Source organism: Gekko japonicus, unplaced genomic scaffold (genome assembly GCF_001447785.1).
Source record: "Gekko japonicus isolate JY-2015 unplaced genomic scaffold, Gekko_japonicus_V1.1 scaffold66, whole genome shotgun sequence".
In the NCBI taxonomy this organism is placed as follows: domain Eukaryota; kingdom Metazoa; phylum Chordata; class Lepidosauria; order Squamata; family Gekkonidae; genus Gekko; species Gekko japonicus.
This window is the reverse complement of record NW_015163605.1, coordinates 616,316-636,127: the sequence shown is the minus strand read 5'-3', so window position 1 is coordinate 636,127 and position 19,812 is coordinate 616,316. Positions and strand designations below refer to the sequence as shown.

Genomic DNA, 19,812 nt, shown 5'->3' with positions numbered 1-19,812 from the left:
GATTTATAATGATATCTATAATAATAAATCCACACCTCTTTTCAGTTTTACAGATACTGTGATAACGATCCGAAATCGTCACAACGATGTCATTCCTACCATGGCTCAGGGAGTGATAGAATATAAGGATCATTATGGAGTCGATCCAGTGACCAGTCAGAACGTGCAGTATTTCTTAGACCGCTTTTTCATGAGTCGCATTTCAATTAGAATGCTGCTTAACCAGCACAGTAAGTACTGCCTTATATTGGGGGGGGGGGGGCCCTTCACTTAAGTGTCTGCTGCTTCTTTTAATACCTTTCTTAGTGTATACTGCTTAACATTTGGTGGGTGTTGAGTTTGCCTTTCAGTTGTACAGTGTGTTGCTCTCAAAGCCCATAAGTTGTGAAATCACTTACGATGCATTCTCGTTATCTTTTTTGTGTGTGTTGGCAGCTATGTTGTTCGGGGGGAAAGTCAAAGTTAACCCAGCTCACCCGAAACACATTGGAAGTATTGACCCGAAGTGCAATGTCGTTGAAGTTATAAAAGGTAAGATTTAGGGAGGCAATATTGACATATTACTGCAGAATAGTTGGAGTTAGTGTATGCAGGTTGCTGGCTGTCTCTAGTTTAATTCCATCAGGGGCTCATAGCTTCAGTTCTGCTGGCCTGCAAACACCGAAAGTGATGTTCAAAGCCCATTCTCTTGACCACTGGAAATGTTCCACAGCGATCCAACTGGCTTCTGAGATTTTACCATGCTTTGTCCACACACTTTCAGACACACAGTTCCCAACCATAGAAACTTGCTTTTTTCTTCAAATAAGCTGAAATCCTCAAGAAGCAGGTAATTACACCAAGTACGTGTCTTGTACTTTCATGGGATCACAGCAAATGGACTGTCCTGGTTATACTGGTAATTTAACTTGCTGTGACAGGAGAAGTGTATGATAAATGTCAACCACAGGTTTCAAAATTGTATTCTGGAGTAGTAAAACTGGTCAGCCCTTAAAGTCTTTCCTCCAAGAACATAAGGAGACATTGAAGACTGTAGACAGTAGATTGTATACTTGAGCGAGTGTTTTAAACAAGTTTGTTATGTTAGTTGTTGTAGAGTTTCCAGGCTGTATGGCCGTGGTCTTGGCATTGTGGTACCTGATGTTTCACCAGCAGCTTTGGCTGGCATCCTCAGAGGTATAACACAGAAAGATGGAATACTCTCTGTGTCAATGTGAGAAGAAAAATGGTAGGCAGGTAATTTATATCTACTCAGGAAGGTGGGGTAGGGTTGATTCATTATCTTGTAGGAGTTTCCCAGGCTGTGACATGCTAATGGAGGAGCTTTCCTGAGGGGGTTCTTTTGCATGTGAATTGGATGTTGAAATTCTAATCTTATCTGTAGTGCTGTTGTAAGATGTAGAGCATTTTGTGTTTTTCAGGACTGGAAACCATGCCCTATTTAAAGTTTGTTATGCCTTTAATTTCCTACAGATGGCTATGAAAACGCAAAGAGTCTCTGTGACTTATATTACATGAGCTCTCCAGAGCTTCTACTTGAAGAACGGAATGGTAAGAACATGAAGGGGGAACTGACTTGTGTTTTCCTTCAGACACTGCCAGCAGAAGGATTTCTGTTTATTGGTCAAGCATCCAGTGCATGATGCGTCTATTCCAGTGGTCCCCAACCTTTTTGAGCCTGTGGGCAAATTTGGAATTCTGACACAGCATGATGGGCGCAACAACAAAATGGGTGCTGCAGGAGGCGGAGCCAGCCACAAAATTATTGCCACATCTTAACTTTAGTAGTATAATGCAGATCCTTGTGCTGTGATGGCAGCTGCTGCCAAAGCAACATTTTTAAAAAATCTTCACAGCAAATCAGATCTCCAGTAATCAGTCAGAAGCTTTGCTGGACAAAAGCCCTACTGGGCCCCACCCACTTCCTAAAAACACTTGTTGAGCTCCAGAAAAGGTGTTGGCAGGCACCACATTGGTAGGGTTGCCATCCCCCCAATGGGGGTGGATTTCCCCCCAATTTCAGGGCCCCCAATCCGCCGCCTGTCAGTTGGCCCACCGGGGAAGCCCTGCCCCCAAAGAGCCCTGTCCCGCCCAGGGGTGATGTCATTGCGCTGGGCACATCACACGGGGGACACTAGCATTTGGGCAAAAACTCTATGATGACCATAGTTTTTTGCCCAAATGCTAGAGCGTCCTGCCTGATGTCACCTCCGGAATGACACTGGACACAGACTCCCAGAGTGACACTGGATCCCCCCTGCCAGCAGCCAGATAAGACCTGGCAACCCTACACATTGGGGATCCCTGGTCTATTCATTCTGTAGTACTGACAGATACTGTAACTTATTGTGTGCATTAATACAGTGTCAGTGTCTACTACATGCGATATTAAAAACAATTTGTTTTTCAGGCTTTCCTTTGCTTTGGGTTGCTCTGGAGGTGTTTCAGAACAGCTCAGGAGGTTCATGGACCACTCCTTTGGGAACAGCTGGCTCTATTCTAGAACAATGGTTGGCTTGGAAGCCCCCAACATTTGGTTGTACCCACCATAGCATCCATTTTGTGGTTTGCTGAGCCTTGCATGTCAGCCATTTTATGATACCCACTAGATGTTCTCAGAATTCCAAAAGTGCTGACAGGCTCGACATGGTCTTTGGATATAGTAAGCTCACTTAAGTCTGATAAGAACTGTGCAAAACTCTTTGACCGATGTTTACTCTTTATTTGAATAAAATTCTCTTTGAAGCTGGGAGAGCAAATCAAGGGAGAGCTTAATCCTTCTGCTCTTTTGTGTGTAGATGGAGAAAATTCTGCCAGAGCAAGTTAGGGCTGCCAAATGTTTTTTCCTTACCGGCGGGGGAGCGTCTTCTGGCTCCGGGAGCTGGCTGGGGATGTGTGTGCGCGCACGCAAAGCGCGCGTGTGCCGCCGGAGCGTCACCAGAAGTGACGCACGGCGTAGCACGTTGGGGGTGTGGCCAAGATCGTGGGGGGGAAACCATATGGTTCCCCCTCGAAGATCTGGGCCATGCCCCCAACGTGCCCTACGTCGTGCGTCACCTCTGGTGACGCAGCTTCGGGGGGGGCAGGGTTTCCCCCGGGGCCGATTTCCGTTGCATGGGAAATCGGCCCTCCAAAGCGGGGGATTCCCCGCCCCCCGGGCCAATTTGGCAACCCTAGAGCAAGTAGAATCTATCATAATTATTGCTGTTGTGTAACACCAGTTGTTATCCCTGTTTACTGTGGAGGAGTTTTAAGTTACTGCTTATAAAATGAGTCTAAAAGGTGTGTGAGAGTGCTCAGATAATCCCCACGCTGTTGGCTGTTGCAGACAAGTGTACAACTATTATCATCTTAAATCAGAACTTTAGTTGGTTCTTACTTGAGAAATAAGTCTTAGGCACTGCTTTTAAAATACGTTCTGAATATATAAATTAGTATGAGGCCAGAATTCACAGTTCCTGCGTCTTCTCCTGCTGAGGCTACACGTTAGTCTTCGAACATAGATAAGGCCTACTCTGACTCTAAAGGTTTAACAGATATTAATTGCTGTGTATATAAAAGGTTATAGAAGAGAGACAGACGTGCCTTTCCAAGCATCTGGCTCCAGCAGCTGGAAACAGATACCAGTCTTATTGTTAATCCCAGTTAAAGAAGTTAGTAAATATAAATATTCCTTTTCTAAAGACCTGTTTCTGCCCAATACAGTGGTCAGCAATTGAAATCGCTTTTTAAATTTTTTATTTAAATATCCATTCAACTTCCTAGAACCAGATTTCAGTACATTTTGTTCAAATGGAACTCAAGACTGCATTGTCATAAAATGTATAAACATATAAATACGCATGCTGCTTGATTCACATACCAGTGATGTTTCAGACTTCTGCTAAAAAGGTAAAGGTTCCCTTGCTCGAAAGCCAGTCGAGTCCGACTCTAGGGTTGCGGTGCTCATCTCCGTTTCCAAGCCGAAGAGCCAGCGCTGTCCGAAGACGTTTCCATGGTCATGTGGCCGGCATGACTAAACGCCGAGGCGCACGGAACGCTATTACCTTCTCACCCAAGTGGTCCCTATTTATCTACTTGCTATTTCTTGCTTTCAAACTGCTAGGTTGGCAGGAAGACTTCTGCTACTTCAGTAGTAACCCAGCTCGTAGCCTTCCACACAGCAAACTACTTGTGAAACACATTTAAATTGAAGTTGTAATACATTATTGGGGGGTGGGGAGTGTACAAAGGCAAAAATAATTTTAAAATCCCCCGACACATGCAAGTCCTTGAATATACCTAAATTAGCTCTTTGGATCCTGGCCAATGTAACGTTATAAAAGAGCCATACTGTTTAGTCATGCTCAGGCAGTGCCAAAACTGATAGCGGCCGTCTGACATTCAGTTGATTGTTTCTTTCCCCTTCTCTTCCAGTAAAATCACCAGAGCAACCCATGCAGGTGGTATATGTTCCATCACACCTCTACTACATGGTTTTTGAACTTTTCAAGGTTTGTGCAATGGGAAACAAAAACGTTGTTGCAGTTACTCTTTTTTCTGTTTTCTTTAGTCAAAGTTCTTAGGGAAGATAAACCTGATAATCTCTCATATTTGCTAGTGCTAAAAAACAGGTAGTTCGTGTCACTGTGGTACAGTGGTTAGAGTGCTGTAGAGTAGTTAGAGACCCAGGTTCAAATCACCATTCTGCCAATCACCTTGGCCCAATCAGATGCGCTCAGCCTAACCCATCTCATATGTGCCTGAAAATAACTTGGGACATGATCAATGCTTCCTCTAATCTGTGGAGTCTTGTGAGCAAAAATTCTACTTTGTGAGCTACTGGGATTAAAATTTTGAGCAAGCGATTTGCCTGCTGCATAAATTAGTTTGCTCTAGAACCATTCTTCCTGAGCTAAGACAAAAATGTGTGAGCTGGAGGCTAGAAAATGTTGAGCTAGCTCACACTAACTCAGTTTAGAGAGAACACTGAACATAAGCCATCCCTTTCTGCTTGAAGCTCTGTGTGAGGGTCTCCAAGGGGATTTTTATAGGCATTCTGCTGAATCCTGCTGTAAGGCCTGGTATTCAGCCTGGTGAACTGCCATACGTGTTACCTGTGTGGAAATGCTTGGGGCCATTTCTAGTAATGTGAGAAGACCCTTCTAAAGCTCAGTTTGAAATGGAGGCCCATTCTTTTCCAGAACCCTGCGGAGCAGCATTGCTTATTTACTCAAAAGGAGAATGTAAGACAACCCCCAGTGTGGTACAGTGGTTAAGAGCCGTGGACTCTAATCTGGAGAACTGAGTTTGTTTCCCCACTCCTCCACAGGAAGCCTTCTTGGAGACCTTGGGCCAGTCAAAATTCTGTCAGAGCTCTCTCAGCCCCACCTGCCTCACAAGGTGCCCGTTGTGGGGAGAGGTGATTGGAAACAGCTTTGAGACTCCTTAGGGTAGAGAAAGGCACAGCATAACAACTAACTCTTCTTCTTCTTCTAAAAAAGGTTATACACAAATGAATTTTTAAATTAATGAAAACCAACTCTTCTCCTTCTAAAAAAGATTATACACAAATGAATTTTTAAATTAATGTACATAACTGTAATTGTTTGCAAAACATGAGGGGAAAAAACCCTAGTCTTCCTTCCAGGTAGAATTTGGTATGCCCTTGTCTACTTGTTTTTTAATAGATTACTCTGAAAAGAAATGGAGCTAATTTCAATTTTGAAGGGCCAAAGTACTTTGGTGGCCTTGTTTAGGTTCCACTATACTGAGATTAGGAGCATTCTCCATACGCTTTGCTAAGTTCTAAGACTACATATTTGTTTACATGAAACCTTTTGAAAGTCAAGTTTGGTGTTGAAAGACACCCTCCCTCCCCTGCTTATAGACCAACAATTTATCATTTAGGCTAGTTAGGTAGCCATGTCGATAAAGCAGGAGGCAAATATAATAGGTGTCAGCCTTTTACAAATTTGAAAAACTTTGGTCCAGTTTGTGCACACACTTAGGAAAATATATAGTAAACAAAAGTGGTATAAAATAGCATTTTATTAATATTCTTTTGATTTTTTTCCTGAAATCTTAGAATGCAATGAGGGCTACCATGGAGCACCATGCTGATCGAGGGGTTTACCCTCCAATTCACGTCCACGTCACATTAGGCAACGAGGATTTAACTGTGAAGGTAACTGCTTTGTTTACCCTGTCATCTCCTATTCATCTTAACAGCAAATAGTGGAATTCTTTTGGAATAATTGACTCCACATTTCTTTCATATATCTGCCCCGGGTTGTGTTTTTTTGGGGGGGTCCAACATAAAATACTTGCTGTCAAACAACCCTCTCCCTTCCATGAAGCCATCATCTCATTTAGCCTTGAACTGGAAACAGAAAGGGATGAACAGAAGGACATTTAGGAAAAGAAAAAGGGAAGGGCCAAAGAAAGGGGTGGGAGGTGAATAACGGAAGGAGGGGAAGTAAAGGTGGAAACTTATCCTAGCAGTTACAAATAAGTGCTGTCTCGGATTTCATACATTCCTGAAAGATCAGTGCCGCATTTGAATTTCCTGCATTCTGTCTATTAAATGCTGTTCTTTCCTTCACAATTAAATCGAGTAATTCTTTTGTCCAGGTGTCAATATATATTGGGGTCACAGCTTTCCTGAGTTGCAGGATAAGGTGTTTGGCAATAGCAGCAGCCCTTAAAAGCCAACGTTTCTGGCCTGATGAGATTTCCTGCATTGAAGTCAGATGGCCTAATACGATATTGAGAGCTGAGACCTGAAAAACTGAGTTCAGAAAATCTGTGTCTCTACCTTTCACTAGCAAGGTGCAGTGGTAACAGGGGAAGTCCATAACATCTTCCTTTGACAAGAGGGTTTGTTTCCTGTCTAAGCTTCAGTTTCAGATCTTAAGATGGTTGATAGATGTCAGAAAAGAACTGTATTTCTGCTCTCTGTTTGAGCCACAGCTCCTTGAGCAGACAGGAATATAAAAATGTGTAAATTTTTTAAGGCCATGAAAATCTTTGCCTATTGTTCTTCTACCAACTGGTTACTCCAGCATCTCACTTGGCCCTCTAGTGTACCATAACTTAAAGATTTAATTTGTTTTTTTTAAGCCATATTTGGTCTAAACTGAGTGATAGGTTGCAGACCTCAGCATTATAGATTGGGGATATACAGTCACACCCAAACGTACGCTCGCTCGTTCTTGCTCTCATACAAAAAACCTTGTTTATTGCCTGAAGTACTGGATCCTGAGGCAGAAAGTGGAAGTCACATTAAAATATGAACAGCACCACTGTGATTGGCTTTGCCTTTTATATTCTCTTACATGCAAGTCAACATTCGCTTCTGCCTACTCCCTTACGAGCCTATCTGACCCAGTGTTCTCTTCTGGGGCCCTGCTTTGGATGCCTTCGCCTTCTGGGATTAGGCCGGCGGAAGCCCAGGAGAAGGCCTTCTCAGCTGTGGCACCAAAACTCTGGAACTCTCCTTAGGGAGACTTGTTTATGTGTTAAATTTTTTTTTTAGTCACCACTCACCAAAAGGTTCTCATGGTGACTTACAACATTAAAACTGTATAAATGAGGTAAAACAACATAAAAACCAATATCAGGTATAAACTATTAACATTAAAATGTTAAGCTATTAAAATATGCGGCTAGCACCACACCACCAACAAAAACAACCCAGACAGGTGGATTACCCTCAAAAGGCCAACATAAACAATTCAGCCCAGCATGCCCTGCGGAAACGAAACAAGTTGGGCAGGGCACGGGTGTCATCCGAGAGTGCATTCCACAGGGGGGCCTAAGGCTGCCGAAATCCCCCTGCCCCAGAGGCCCATTCCCCGACGCCGGGGAATCAGGCCCTGGGGGGAACCCCGCCCCAGCGTGCACGTCACAGGGAAGTGACGTTATGACGCCGGGCACGCTGGGGCCATGGCCACGGCCATACAAGGGAAAACTCTATGGTCATGACATCACTTCCCTGTGACGTGCATGTGGCGCACGCGCACCAGGAGCCACGCAGGAGTCCCCCGCCGGCAAGGTAGGTAACATTTGGCAACCCTAGGGGGGCCACAACTGAGAAGACACTTCCCCTGGTGACAATCAAGCCATCCTGGGGCCAGGCACATGCAGGAGGCCCCTAGAGGATGACTGAAGGGAGCACAGGGAGTTGCACCAGGAAAGGCGATCCTGTAGGTTCGAGGGTCCAAGACCATTAAGGGTTTTAAAGGTTAACACCAACACCTTGAATTGGATCCAGAGACTGATTGGTAGCTGGTGCAGCTGCTGCAGAATTGGAGTAATGTGAGCTGACCATGATGTCCCAGTTAGCAACCTGGCAGCTGCATTCTGGACCACCTGCAGTTTCCAGAGCATTTTCAAGGGTAGCCCAACGTAGACCGAATTGCATTCGTCCAGTCCGGAGGTGACTGTTACATGGATCTATGTGGCAAGGTCCGACCCAAACAAATAAAGAAATTGTTTATCCAATGATGGCGCAGAATCCAACCACACCGAGGCACTTTACCAAGTCTACAGATACACACCATAAAGTCTGTCCCCTTCTGTTGCTGTGCTGTCTTTCACCAGCGGGTGAAGACCTTTTTTGGGGTCTGGTGTTCCATAAGTAACCCCTCCTTCTTGCCTCATGTTTCAGCTGCTGTTTTTGTGAATTTTAGCTGTGGTTTTAATGTTTTGATTATGTGTTTTTGTCTGGGTTGAATAGTTTTTAATGAAGTATATTTGTCATGTGTTTTTAATTTGCTAACCCCCTTGGTGGCCTTGATGAGGGCAGTCAGATGGGGTATAAAACTTGTAAATAAATAAAGAAGTTTGGACTTTGTAATGTGACACTGGTTTTGCCAAACATGTCTGTTGCTGTCTGAATCTGCTCTAAGGGCTACTCAGTTGTGCTGCTGTTTGTGGAACATATTCCTAAAAATAAAAGAATTTTTATACACTTAGGAACACTTGGTATTTTTGCATTCTAGATGTGTGATCGTGGTGGTGGTGTTCCTTTGAGGAAAATAGATCGCCTGTTTAATTATATGTATTCAACTGCACCACGTCCTCGTGTTGAGACGTCACGAGCTACACCTCTGGTTTGTGCAATCAATTACATTGTTAAGAAATGAACGCTTTGTTTTTTCTTTATTTTTAACTATTTTTAGTCAGAATCCACTGTTTATTACAAGCATGAATTGAAATGCTTGTTAGAGCAGAACAATGGGAATGTGGCGCCATTTTGTAGGCGAGAGTACACCGCGGGGAAATTCTTTTAAAAGCACTGCCAAGGACCTAGTTCTGTTTAGGAACTATGTGATGCAGGAGGGGGAGAGGGGGCGCCCACTTTCCCCACTGTGCTCTTTTTCTGACCCAAAATGGTGGTAGTGGGGGGGAATAAGAATAATGACCCCAGTCAGGCATGTAGCCATGGGGGGCATTTGGGGGCAGTGCCCTCATGAATAAGCAACCACCCTGGGGGAGGATTTTTTTTTTAAAATAACATTTAAGAAATGTATGATGCACGTGAGGTTTCCAAAATGACCCCAGGCACAGCCAGGGAAGCTTCAGTCTCATTTTCTCTTTTTCCGGACTGAAAAATAGGTAGGTTTTTTAAAATAAAATAAAATAAAATTGCAAAATGCAAGAGAGAATGAGTTGGAGATTCCCCTCCCCTGACTCATGTAGATGAGGAAGGGGACTCGGCTCCCCCTTTTAAATGCGGCTCAAGCTGTGAGCGACGAGCCCATCCGCAGCAGAGGAAGAGGACTCGGCTTGGCGGCAGTGGCCTCAATGCCCCTGTGCCAGATGAGACAGCCAGGGTCACATGATGGCAGGTCACATGGCTGGGCTGGCGCAGGCGCAGTGGGGTCACGGTCGCCAAGCCGAGTCCTCTTCCTCTGCTGTGGGTGGGCTCACCGCTCTCTCTCTCTTTCCTCCAGCTCCCCTTCCCCACAGGATTTCCCAACCACCCCAAATTTTCTGGCTACACCCCTGCCCCCAGTGCTATTTTGTGTCAGAAAAACTGGTGCAGAAGGAGGACACCCCTCCCCCACATGGCACTGCTAAATGAAGTTCCTTGGTGGGAACTCATTCCTAGAGAATGCTGTCTTGTCCCCAGGGCAGACTCAGGGACGTAGGTATCATCTAGTTTGGGCCGGGGCAAAACTGTCTGAATGTGCCACCCTGCAAATGGGTAAGATCCACAGCTGCCCTGTACACGTGCTATTGTAGCTTCCACTTTGTAGAATGGCTTGGTTGAGGAGGTCAGGCAAGCCCCAACATTTCGTTCATTCCATAGTTGCTCAAGAGGGCATTTCTATAAAAGGAATAATGCTGTTGTAAAATGGAATGGAGGGTGCTTTATAAAGGAAACAGGATTGTAACCTTTTCCACTGTTTATGGTATATATTATCTTGCTTTTAATGTATTGTTTTCTACTTTTGTAACTCCCATTTTTCCACCGTCTCATATTTTCTTCTTTGCATTGTTTCTAATTTTTGCTGTCCTAGTTGTTTGTTTGCCCTCACCTGGATAGCCCAGATTAGTCCAGTCTTGTCAGATCTCGGCAACTAAGCAGGGTTGGCCTTGATTAGTATTTGGATGGGAGACCACCAAGGAATAGCAGGTTGTGACACAGAGGCAGGCAGTGGCAAACCACCTCTGAATGTCTCTTGCCTTGAAAACCCCATGAGATCACCATAAGTCAGCTGTGACTCGATGGCAAAAAGAAAAGTTTGTTGGGTGTCTCATGCTATTTGATTGCATTATCTTAACAGCCTGTAATTTGTCTTGGGTCTCAGGAATAAAGGTGGGCTATAAGTATACTAAATAAATCAACCAGCCTTCCAGGAGGAACACCAAGCATTATAGAGGCACTGCACAGAAACCCAGATCCATGCTTTTGATTATGCCTAGCCTTGTGCAAGATCATGGGCTTCTAACAAGTGGAATGGGACAATGCTGAACTTTTTAACTACAGTTGTTGTTTTTTTGAGATTCTGTGAGCTGGTGAAATCCAGGGACTTACATCCAGAAATAACTGTTTGCTTATTTATTCATAAGACCATTGTCTGAGGACAGGAAAATAATGGAAGATGACCATTCCTTTTCCATGGTCACAAAAATCTCACAATTCGGATCAGATGGAATAAATTGGAAAATGTGATTTTTTTTTCTAACCACAGGAACCATTTACTTCTAAGAATCTCTTCCTCTGATATTAACAGTCCTGTGGTACCTAACTGGATGCAGGCCATTATCTGACTGCAGTAACTTCTGCACCAGCTCTGTTTCTCTTGAAAGGTTACAGAAACTGCCAGAGTAAAAGAGATGCTCCATTAAGGGTTGCTAGTATCAGTTCCAAGGATATTGGAGCTCACGGAAAGAAGAAACTTAACTCCCTTTTCTGATCTCTGTTCTCAGACTGGACACAAAGAGGAATTTCGAAAAGACCGTATTCTTATTTTGCTCATGTCGCTGTGATAAAAATAAAGTATTTAAGACAACGTTAATTAGGATTTTTTAAGTAACATTGTCCCAATAAAAGACAGTCATTCAAAAGCTACAAGTTCTGCTTTAGGTTGCAACTTTTCCTTGAGTGAAGGGGTTGAAATGTAGGAACAAATTTATACAGACACACACTGGTAAGCACAACCTAGAATCCTTTTCCTTTGCTACTGAAATCCACAAACTAAATAATCCTGGGTGCTCCTTTACCTAGTAGCTGTGACACAATCCTGCACTAGTGATCTTAACTAGGTCCCAACACTAAGGCAAAGCTGTCTGTGTTGGTGCTTAGGCCCTTTCCCTGGTTAAAACAATTCTGCCACAGAACAGCCGGTCAGACAAACAGGTTACGTAACGTACAGGCTTTTCGTAGGTGCATTGCTTCTGCTCCATTTTGCCTGAAGTTCTGCAGTGTCTCAGAGTCCCTTCTTGCATTCTCTTTTATTAAGCTACGTAGGTACTGGGTTTTGTTCTTTGATCTTAAAGTCATAGCCAGCTTGAGGCAACCTCATAACAGTTTTCAATGCAAGAGACGAAGAAGTGGTTTTTTCCACTGCCTGCCTCTGCATAGCAGTCCTTGACTTCTTTGGTGGTCTCCTATCCAAGTACTAACCAGAGCTGACCCTGCTTAGCTTCTGAGATTGGACAAGATCAGGCTAGCCTGAGCTATCCATGTCAGAGAAGTGTGTATCAGGTACAGGGTATAGATACACAAGGGACACATTATAAAATTAATAGGTGTACGGGGTGTGTACCTGAACATAGCCCTGTAGTAAGGATTGCATGTCAATGGCATGTATCGTTATGGGACCAAGGACCACTTGTAACATGAGATAAGCATATGTTACAAGTGGCCCTTGGTCCTATAATCAACACCCATTGTTTGCATGCAATCCTTTCATGTTAGATGCACGCAACCCTGATTTTGTAATGTGTGGAATAGTTTGCTCTATCAGGTTTCTGTACTAGAAAATAATGCTCTGGCTGACTGTGCTACAGAGGAGCAGTAGTGAAGAAAGAACAAGCAGACCAAGGCCAGCTGCTAGTTGTAGTTCCTACTGGGTAGGACATCTTTGGCTTGAATGGGGGAAAGAAAAAAAAAGAGTACCAACTTGTATTGTTGCCTTCATTCTCTTTTCCTTTGTAAAAGTTAACAGATTTTTCCCCTTCTCGACATATAGCAACAGACTTGCTTTCATGTAAATTTAGGAAATACTGAGTAGTTATGTTTTTTATGTTTGGGATGTTTCAGTTAACTCAAATGTGTTTTTGTGCTTAGGCTGGATTTGGTTACGGTTTACCCATCTCACGTCTTTACGCTCAGTACTTCCAAGGAGATTTGAAGCTGTATTCTTTAGAGGGTTATGGGACAGACGCTGTTATCTTTATCAAGGCATGTAGTTTTCCACTTATTTCGATTCTTTCCATTTAAAAGACACAATCTCAATAGGGCAAGCTGCACTGACACTCTCAATCTCTTTCTCTGTCTAGGCTTTATCCACAGAATCCATTGAAAGGCTGCCAGTGTATAACAAATCAGCTTGGAGACATTACACAGCAAATCATGAAGCAGATGACTGGTGCGTCCCGAGCAGTGAACCAAAGGACATGACTACATTCCGCAGTACATAGCACTATATGGGACAAGCTGAAGATGCTGTACCACCAGGCTGTGGCAGGGCCGTGTAAACCAGGTTTACTCCAGCAGAGTGCTAATATTTTATTTTAGGGAAGGTAAAACATCTGCTAAACAGGAACCAGAATAACATGGTTTTTCTAGAGTATCGTGCATATTCATTTGCTTCAGACTTTATTTTAAGCTGCTTCATCCAATCCATCTGGGGTACAAATTCTAGTTGAGATGTACAGATTTGTACAAAGCTTGTTCACACATTATAGTACTAAACTTTCTGATGAAGTATTTAGGGGGCTTAGTTTTTATTTAAAATATTACCACTTTGTTAACCCTTCTCTGGCACAGTGCTTTCTTTTCATGTGCTTCCACAAGTGGCATACGACGTGGCAGATAGTACGTAAAAAGATAACCACTTGTTTTATTTTTAAATGTTCCTTGGACTCAAACTGTTCTGTGGTTTTAGTGCTAGATACCAACCATCGTTAAACAAGTTCTTAAATTCCAGTACATAATTTGTGCTTGATCCAGGTTAAAGTGCTTGAGTCCTCTTAATTTCAGTCGGGTAATTGAAAATATACTTAAAATCTCACTAAGATCACTGAAACTAAAAAAAACCCCAAACCACTTAATTTTGGCTGGATCAGATACTGTACTCTCCTTTCAGTGAACATTTCAAATCTGCCAGCTGGACTTTGGTTTTATTCTGGCATGTGCTCAAAACAGGCAGGCATTTTGTATTTAGAGTTTTTTCTGTCACCATGCTGGGTACCATTTTACTCAAGGTGCTGATGATTTGAGTTGAAGTTAAGCAGGCCCGGCCTTTAACTCACCTGTGGAAGTTCAAGATTTTATTTAACGGTGCTAGCTAGCTGAACCGTGGCACCAGTTTTAATACATAAAATAAATAAAACCCCTTTAACCCAAACCTGAAATCTCACCCATGTGCTAGTTTTGCCCGGTACACTAAGCTAGAAACCTGTGTCTCCACTGCATAGCTGCACTGCCAGCATGGTCGCACAGGTGTTTGTTGTGATGTGCTTGTACAGCAGCTGATGGTTTGGGTGCAGTCTAGATGTTTCTGCAGACATCAAGATTTCTATGCACCGAGTTTCCCACATCCCCATCCACAGCAACCTGAAATACCACATTCTGCTCTGGGGAGGGGTCCCCTCTCCCCTAGAAACAAGAGTTTGGAAGGCCTTTGGGACTGCTGCAGGAAGGGGGAGGCAGGAAAATGGCACTCCATGGGCAGAAATCTTTGCACCCCCAGAAACATGCAGCACAGATCCAACTTGGTGTGTGTGTGTATTCACCTAACCACAGCTTGCTCTTACAGCAGTCTTTAGGAACAGATTTTTAAGACAATTCAGCTGCTGTGTCTACTGGAATTTTGGTGTCAAATTGCTTTTGGAATACTTTTCTTAGACATTTATAGTATTTCTCTGTCAAGCATTTGGATACACTATTTTGGTTTAAAAGGCATTATTGAATTGATTTATTTTAAATTTATCGGTTCTCAAATACATAGTGTAGTTTCCACCCAGAGCTAACGTTTCATACCTTTCCAGGCAGATCCTGATCTGTGAATGATATTCATGTGTTCTTGACCAATAACTCAGTTAGGCCAAAGTGGTAGCATTAAATCAGCTTTGTTTTACACAACTCTAGCAAAATTTTTACCGCTATCAAGGCAGCTTCTATGGAATTTAATGCCAGACATGCAAGGAAAAAATTAGAATTCCCAGAAAGGCTGTTAAATTGTAAACATATTGTGAAGAAGCCTATTGCTTCTCAAAATATATACTGTTGACAACTGTTGCTGTAAATCCAAATAGCTCATTCAACTGTGAAGTGTTGTCTGAGGCTGTGCTTACTGTCTCTTAATCCTATATGTATCCTTAACCTACAGCATGTATTGCATACAACCCAAGGAGATGATCACTGAAGTTGCTGCACCCTTGCCAATCATAAATCATTCAGATTGCTTTAAGTCACATACACAATTGCAATAGATTTGATTGCCTCCCCCCCTTTTCGGGATTCTCAGTTAACATGCAGATGTAGACTTGAGAATGCAACCAGTTCGCAGTTAACTGAACGGAAGTCAGTATGACAAGAGATAGGCACATTTAGAGCAATGGCACCTAACAGTGGGATCCTAAAAAATTTACTCAGGAATATGATACTTTTGAAAATAATGGCTGTGCCAAATTGTGTGATTAGACGGCAAGGGTCACAGCAGAATAGCACCCTCGTATACTGAAAACCTTTACCTATACTTCGGAACTGATAGATGTAAGTTTGTAGAATTAAAATGGCATTTAAAATGGTAGAAGGGTTTCATATAAGGCATAGTGAAAGCCTAAATGGAGCCATCACTTTACATATAGTAACTTTGCAAGTATATTAATGCTGTCATGGTCCAGTACAATAGGTTTAACACCATGAAGAGACAGTACCCAAATGCATAGCTACATGCTGATCTCCTGTTTAGTACCTCTATCCCTGCATATCTGAACTGCCGTAGCCACCTTTTGGATTAGAGCTATGTTTGTAGCTCCTGATCCGATAACGGGAACTTTGAATATAGCCATGTGAACTAGATGCAGCCAGGCACTTGTCAAGACTACTTTGTGAATGGCTCCCAATCAACAGGGGATCTGCATAAATGTTGTCCTAGTTGGATGGGTGTGATTCGCTGTATGTCCTTGGCTCAAGAATTCAGACTACTGAATGTTTTGAGATAACTGTAACAACTGCTTGTATGTTGTGGGAATCTCATTGCCCAGTCATAGGTATGGTGAATTCATTTACTGTTCCTCCGAAGATTGATTCCCATTAAAACTATGTTTCAGAATATTAATTTATGATGAGACATAGGTATTGTTCACTTACTGCTAGTAATACAGGTAGGCTTAAACAAATTTTGCTTGCAAAGGGAAGAATAAAGTAGAAATTCTAAGACATTTTGTATTCAGAATTTTTATCTTGTACTGTGAAAATAAATTTTGACTTGCAAGAAAATGCCTTGTGGTGATTTTTATAAGGAGCAATAAAGTTTAAGCATTTCTCTACAAATGAGATTTTCAGTTTATTGTATGGGTGATGCTGCTGTATAACATGTATTGCTGTGCATTTTTCATCATATAATTTTTAGGGCTTCAAAACTGTCTAAATGAATTTTCTTCTGAAGGAGGAATTTAAGCCACTATATTTGGTAGCCAGCCTTCTACAATTGGCAGAACTGAATATGCATTTCACCAAAAGACTAGACCTTGAAAACTGAACCTGATCTTGTAGCTGACGGGTAGTTTTGCAAGCTATATTTCCAGCAAAGATAAGAACAATCAAAAACCAGCTTCTAGCTGCACTAGGATTCTACAGAAAGTAAAAGATTTTCAGAATATAGCTGCCACCATCCTAGGATTACAACCCTCTGGGGGAGGGGAGGCAGGCAGGAGTTCTCCCAACATTACAACTCATTCCCAGAGTACAAAGATCATTTTCCCTGGAGAAAGAGATGTGAAGGCAGGAATGGGGAGAATGAAAAAAAATTAGGGTGGAACCATGTTTTTTCTTGAAAGTTTTTTCAGTTATTCCAATGAAAAAAGTCAAATTCAGGGAACACTGCAAGAAATTCCCATGAAATATTTTGTACCTTTTGGAACAAGTGAAATGTTTTTTAAAGAGAAGGCTTTATTCAAAATGTGTAGTACAAAATCTGTGTGTAAGATAGGTATCAGTGATGGAGATGGTAACTAGACATGTTTTGGTTAAATAATTTTGGCAACAGTATCCTATACTGTGTTTAATGATACATTTAAAAAATCCTTAAAGTTATATAGTTTAACTTTATATCCAAAATCTCCAGGAATTTCCCAAGCCTGAGTTAGCAACATACGCCACCCCCCACCTGGTTTGGGATGAAAGATCACGTAAGTAACTTAGAACGACCACTGGATACTCACCGTGAAGGGTCCTTCTCCTCTGAGGCTTGGAGGACATCTTGTGGGTGATTCCCATCCATCACTCAGGGAGGCAGGACTAATTCAAACTTCCTGTTTCTTGTGGTGGGAGTCACCCTAGGCTCAATTTTGGTGCTCCGAAAGCAGTATTCTAACAACTGACCTTCTTAACAAAAGCAGAAAAAAACAGAATAACCTGCTAACATTTAAGAAAGAACAACCACAACATTGAGAACAGGAAGGAAAAAACAGACTTCACTCTCTCTTACCTTCTGTCTGACATAAGGAAGATAAAAGTAACAGAAGAACAGAAGATGACGACCTGGGAGGGCCAAAATGTCCTCCAAGCCTCAGAGGAGAAGGACCCTTCACGGTGAGTATCCAATGGTTGTTCTCACTCTGAGGTGGAGGCCATCTTGTGGGACCTCCCAGAGCAGTGTCCCTAAAGGTTGGGAGGGAGGTCGTCATTGTAGGAAAGAACAGATTGAAGTACTCTCCTGCCAAAGGCTGCATCTGCAGAATCGTACAAGTTAATTTTATAGTGCCTAATGAATGTGGACAGAGACGACCACGTAGCGGCCTTGCCAACTTCCTCCACAGAGGCTCTGTTAACAAATGCTGCATTAGTTGTGCTGCGCAGGGAATGCGCCGTGACTCCTTCGGTGGGGTCTGATTCAGACTCTTATAAGCTTCTGCTATGCATGTTCTGAGCACATTACTTATGGCCGCACTAGACATTTTCTTCTCCGTGTGAGGAGGAGAGATATTTACGAACATAGCTTCAGTTTTCCTGAATGAAGTCATTCTGAAGATATAACACTTAAGAGCCCTTCGTACATCTAAGGTATGCCAAAGCTTCTCCTTAGGATGAGTGGGATTTGGAACGAACGATGGCAAGCAGAGTTCCCGTAGTCTATGAAATTCCGCATTGATTTTTGGACAGAAGATAGGATCTGTTCTAAGGATGACCTTATCTTTGTGGAAAACACATCGATCCGACCGTATTGATAGGGCGCTCTGTTCCGATATTCTCCTGGCCGAGGTTATGGCTACCAAAAAGAGAACCTTCATTCTTAGAAACTGAAGAGAGATATCTCTAAGCGGTCCGAAGGGGACTTTTGTGAGTGGTGTAAGAACCGTATTGAGTTTCCAAGTTGGAGGAAGTTTAAATGACACTCCTTTAAGGAAACGTATCACATAAGGATGCTGAGAAACTAGTAAGCCTGTGAAATGAGGAAGGACTGAAGCTAGTGCTGCAACTTGTCTCTTTAAGGTTGCCGCTCAAAGACCACTATTCACGCCATCTTGCAGAAAATCCAGAATGGATGCCAACTCAGGATGCAGAGGATCTACCTTCTTCCTTCTGGCCCAGCGAATGAAGGCTTTCCACGTATAGTTATAGATTCTGGACGTTGATGGGCGTCTGGATGCTAGGATCGTCTCTATGACCTGATGATTATATCCATGCTTCAACAGTTTCCTCCTTTCAATTCCCATGCAGTCAAACAGAACCACTCCGGCCTGGGATGCCAAAGTGGTCCCTATATCAGCATGTCCGGTGATGTAGGCAGATGTAGAGGTTGAGCTACTGCCATCTGCTGCAGAGAAGTGAACCACAGGCGCCGTGGCTAGTAGGGCGCCACCCATGTTACATGTGCCCTCAGGATTTGAATCCTTCTTAGAAGTTTCAGAAGTACTGGGAGTGGAGGAAACGTGTAGAGTAGCCCTCAGGGTCATGGTGACATCAGGGTGTTCCGTGTTCTCCGTTTGCGAGTGATAGTATCGAGTAAAGAACCTGACTAGCTAAGTATTGGTTGGCGTTGTGAAGAGGTCCACTAGGGGAGTCCCCAATGTTTCTGTAATGAGTTGAAAGATCTTCCAATTTAGGGACCACTCGCTCTCCTGTATCCACTGGCGACTCAGCCAGTCTGCCTGAACGTTCACCACACCTTTCACGTGTTCCGCCTTGATCGAGGACAAATTTGATTCCGCCCATTCCATCAATCTCCTCGCTTCCCTGTGCAGAGTCAGGGATCTGGAGCCTCCTGTTTGTTCAGGTAGGCCTTCGCTGAGATTAGAACTGTCCTGATTAGACTAAAATCAATAAAAAAATTATTGGGGAAAAAAAAGAACTGTCCTGATTAGAACGTGTCTCTCCCAAATGAGGAGGGCGAAGTGTTGTAGTGCCAATCTGATGGCTCGTAGTTCTAGTAGGTTGATGGGTAGTTTCTGTTCCTTTGGGGACCACTTGCCTTGTGCCGTATCATTCTTCAGAGTGGTTCCCCACCCTAACAGACTGGCATCTGTGAATATCTGGGTCTGGTCTGGAATCCAGAAAGTTGACAGACTGGCATCACCCTAACAGACTGGCTAGTCAGGTTCTGGCATCTGGGTCTGGTCTGGAATCCAGAAAGTCTTGCCTAGAGTAAGGTTGTTGAGATGGGTCCACCAGCGGAGATTCACTTTTACCTGGAGAGGCACCTTCAGCTGGAAATCCATCCCCAGTGCAATCTGAGTTTGAAAGGGTCTCAGGAACAGTTGAAGTTGCCTGGAGTGGAACCTTCCCATTGAAGTGTGTCGAATGTTGCCACCATGAGGCCCATCATTCTGGTCAGGATGGAGAGGGACGACATCCTTGCTGTGATGATCTGAAATGCCAAGGAGCAAATCTTCCTTGCCTTTTCTGTTGGAAGGAACAATTTTGCA

General features: G+C 43.2%; 1 protein-coding gene across 1 annotated transcript in view; it reads left to right on the top strand.

Moving 5' to 3' along the window:
* Positions 1-13,755, top strand: part of PDK1 (pyruvate dehydrogenase kinase 1) — a 22,573-nt gene extending 8,818 nt beyond the window's left edge. Inside the window, exons 5-11 of the mRNA XM_015407276.1 lie at positions 436-531; positions 1,474-1,551; positions 4,417-4,493; positions 6,068-6,166; positions 8,985-9,095; positions 12,785-12,898; positions 12,997-13,755. Coding sequence (XP_015262762.1) covers positions 436-531; positions 1,474-1,551; positions 4,417-4,493; positions 6,068-6,166; positions 8,985-9,095; positions 12,785-12,898; positions 12,997-13,137 — 716 coding nt within the window. The 3' untranslated portion in view covers positions 13,138-13,755. The remainder of the gene's footprint in view (positions 1-435; positions 532-1,473; positions 1,552-4,416; positions 4,494-6,067; positions 6,167-8,984; positions 9,096-12,784; positions 12,899-12,996) is intronic.
* Positions 13,756-19,812: the final 6,057 nt, after the last annotated feature.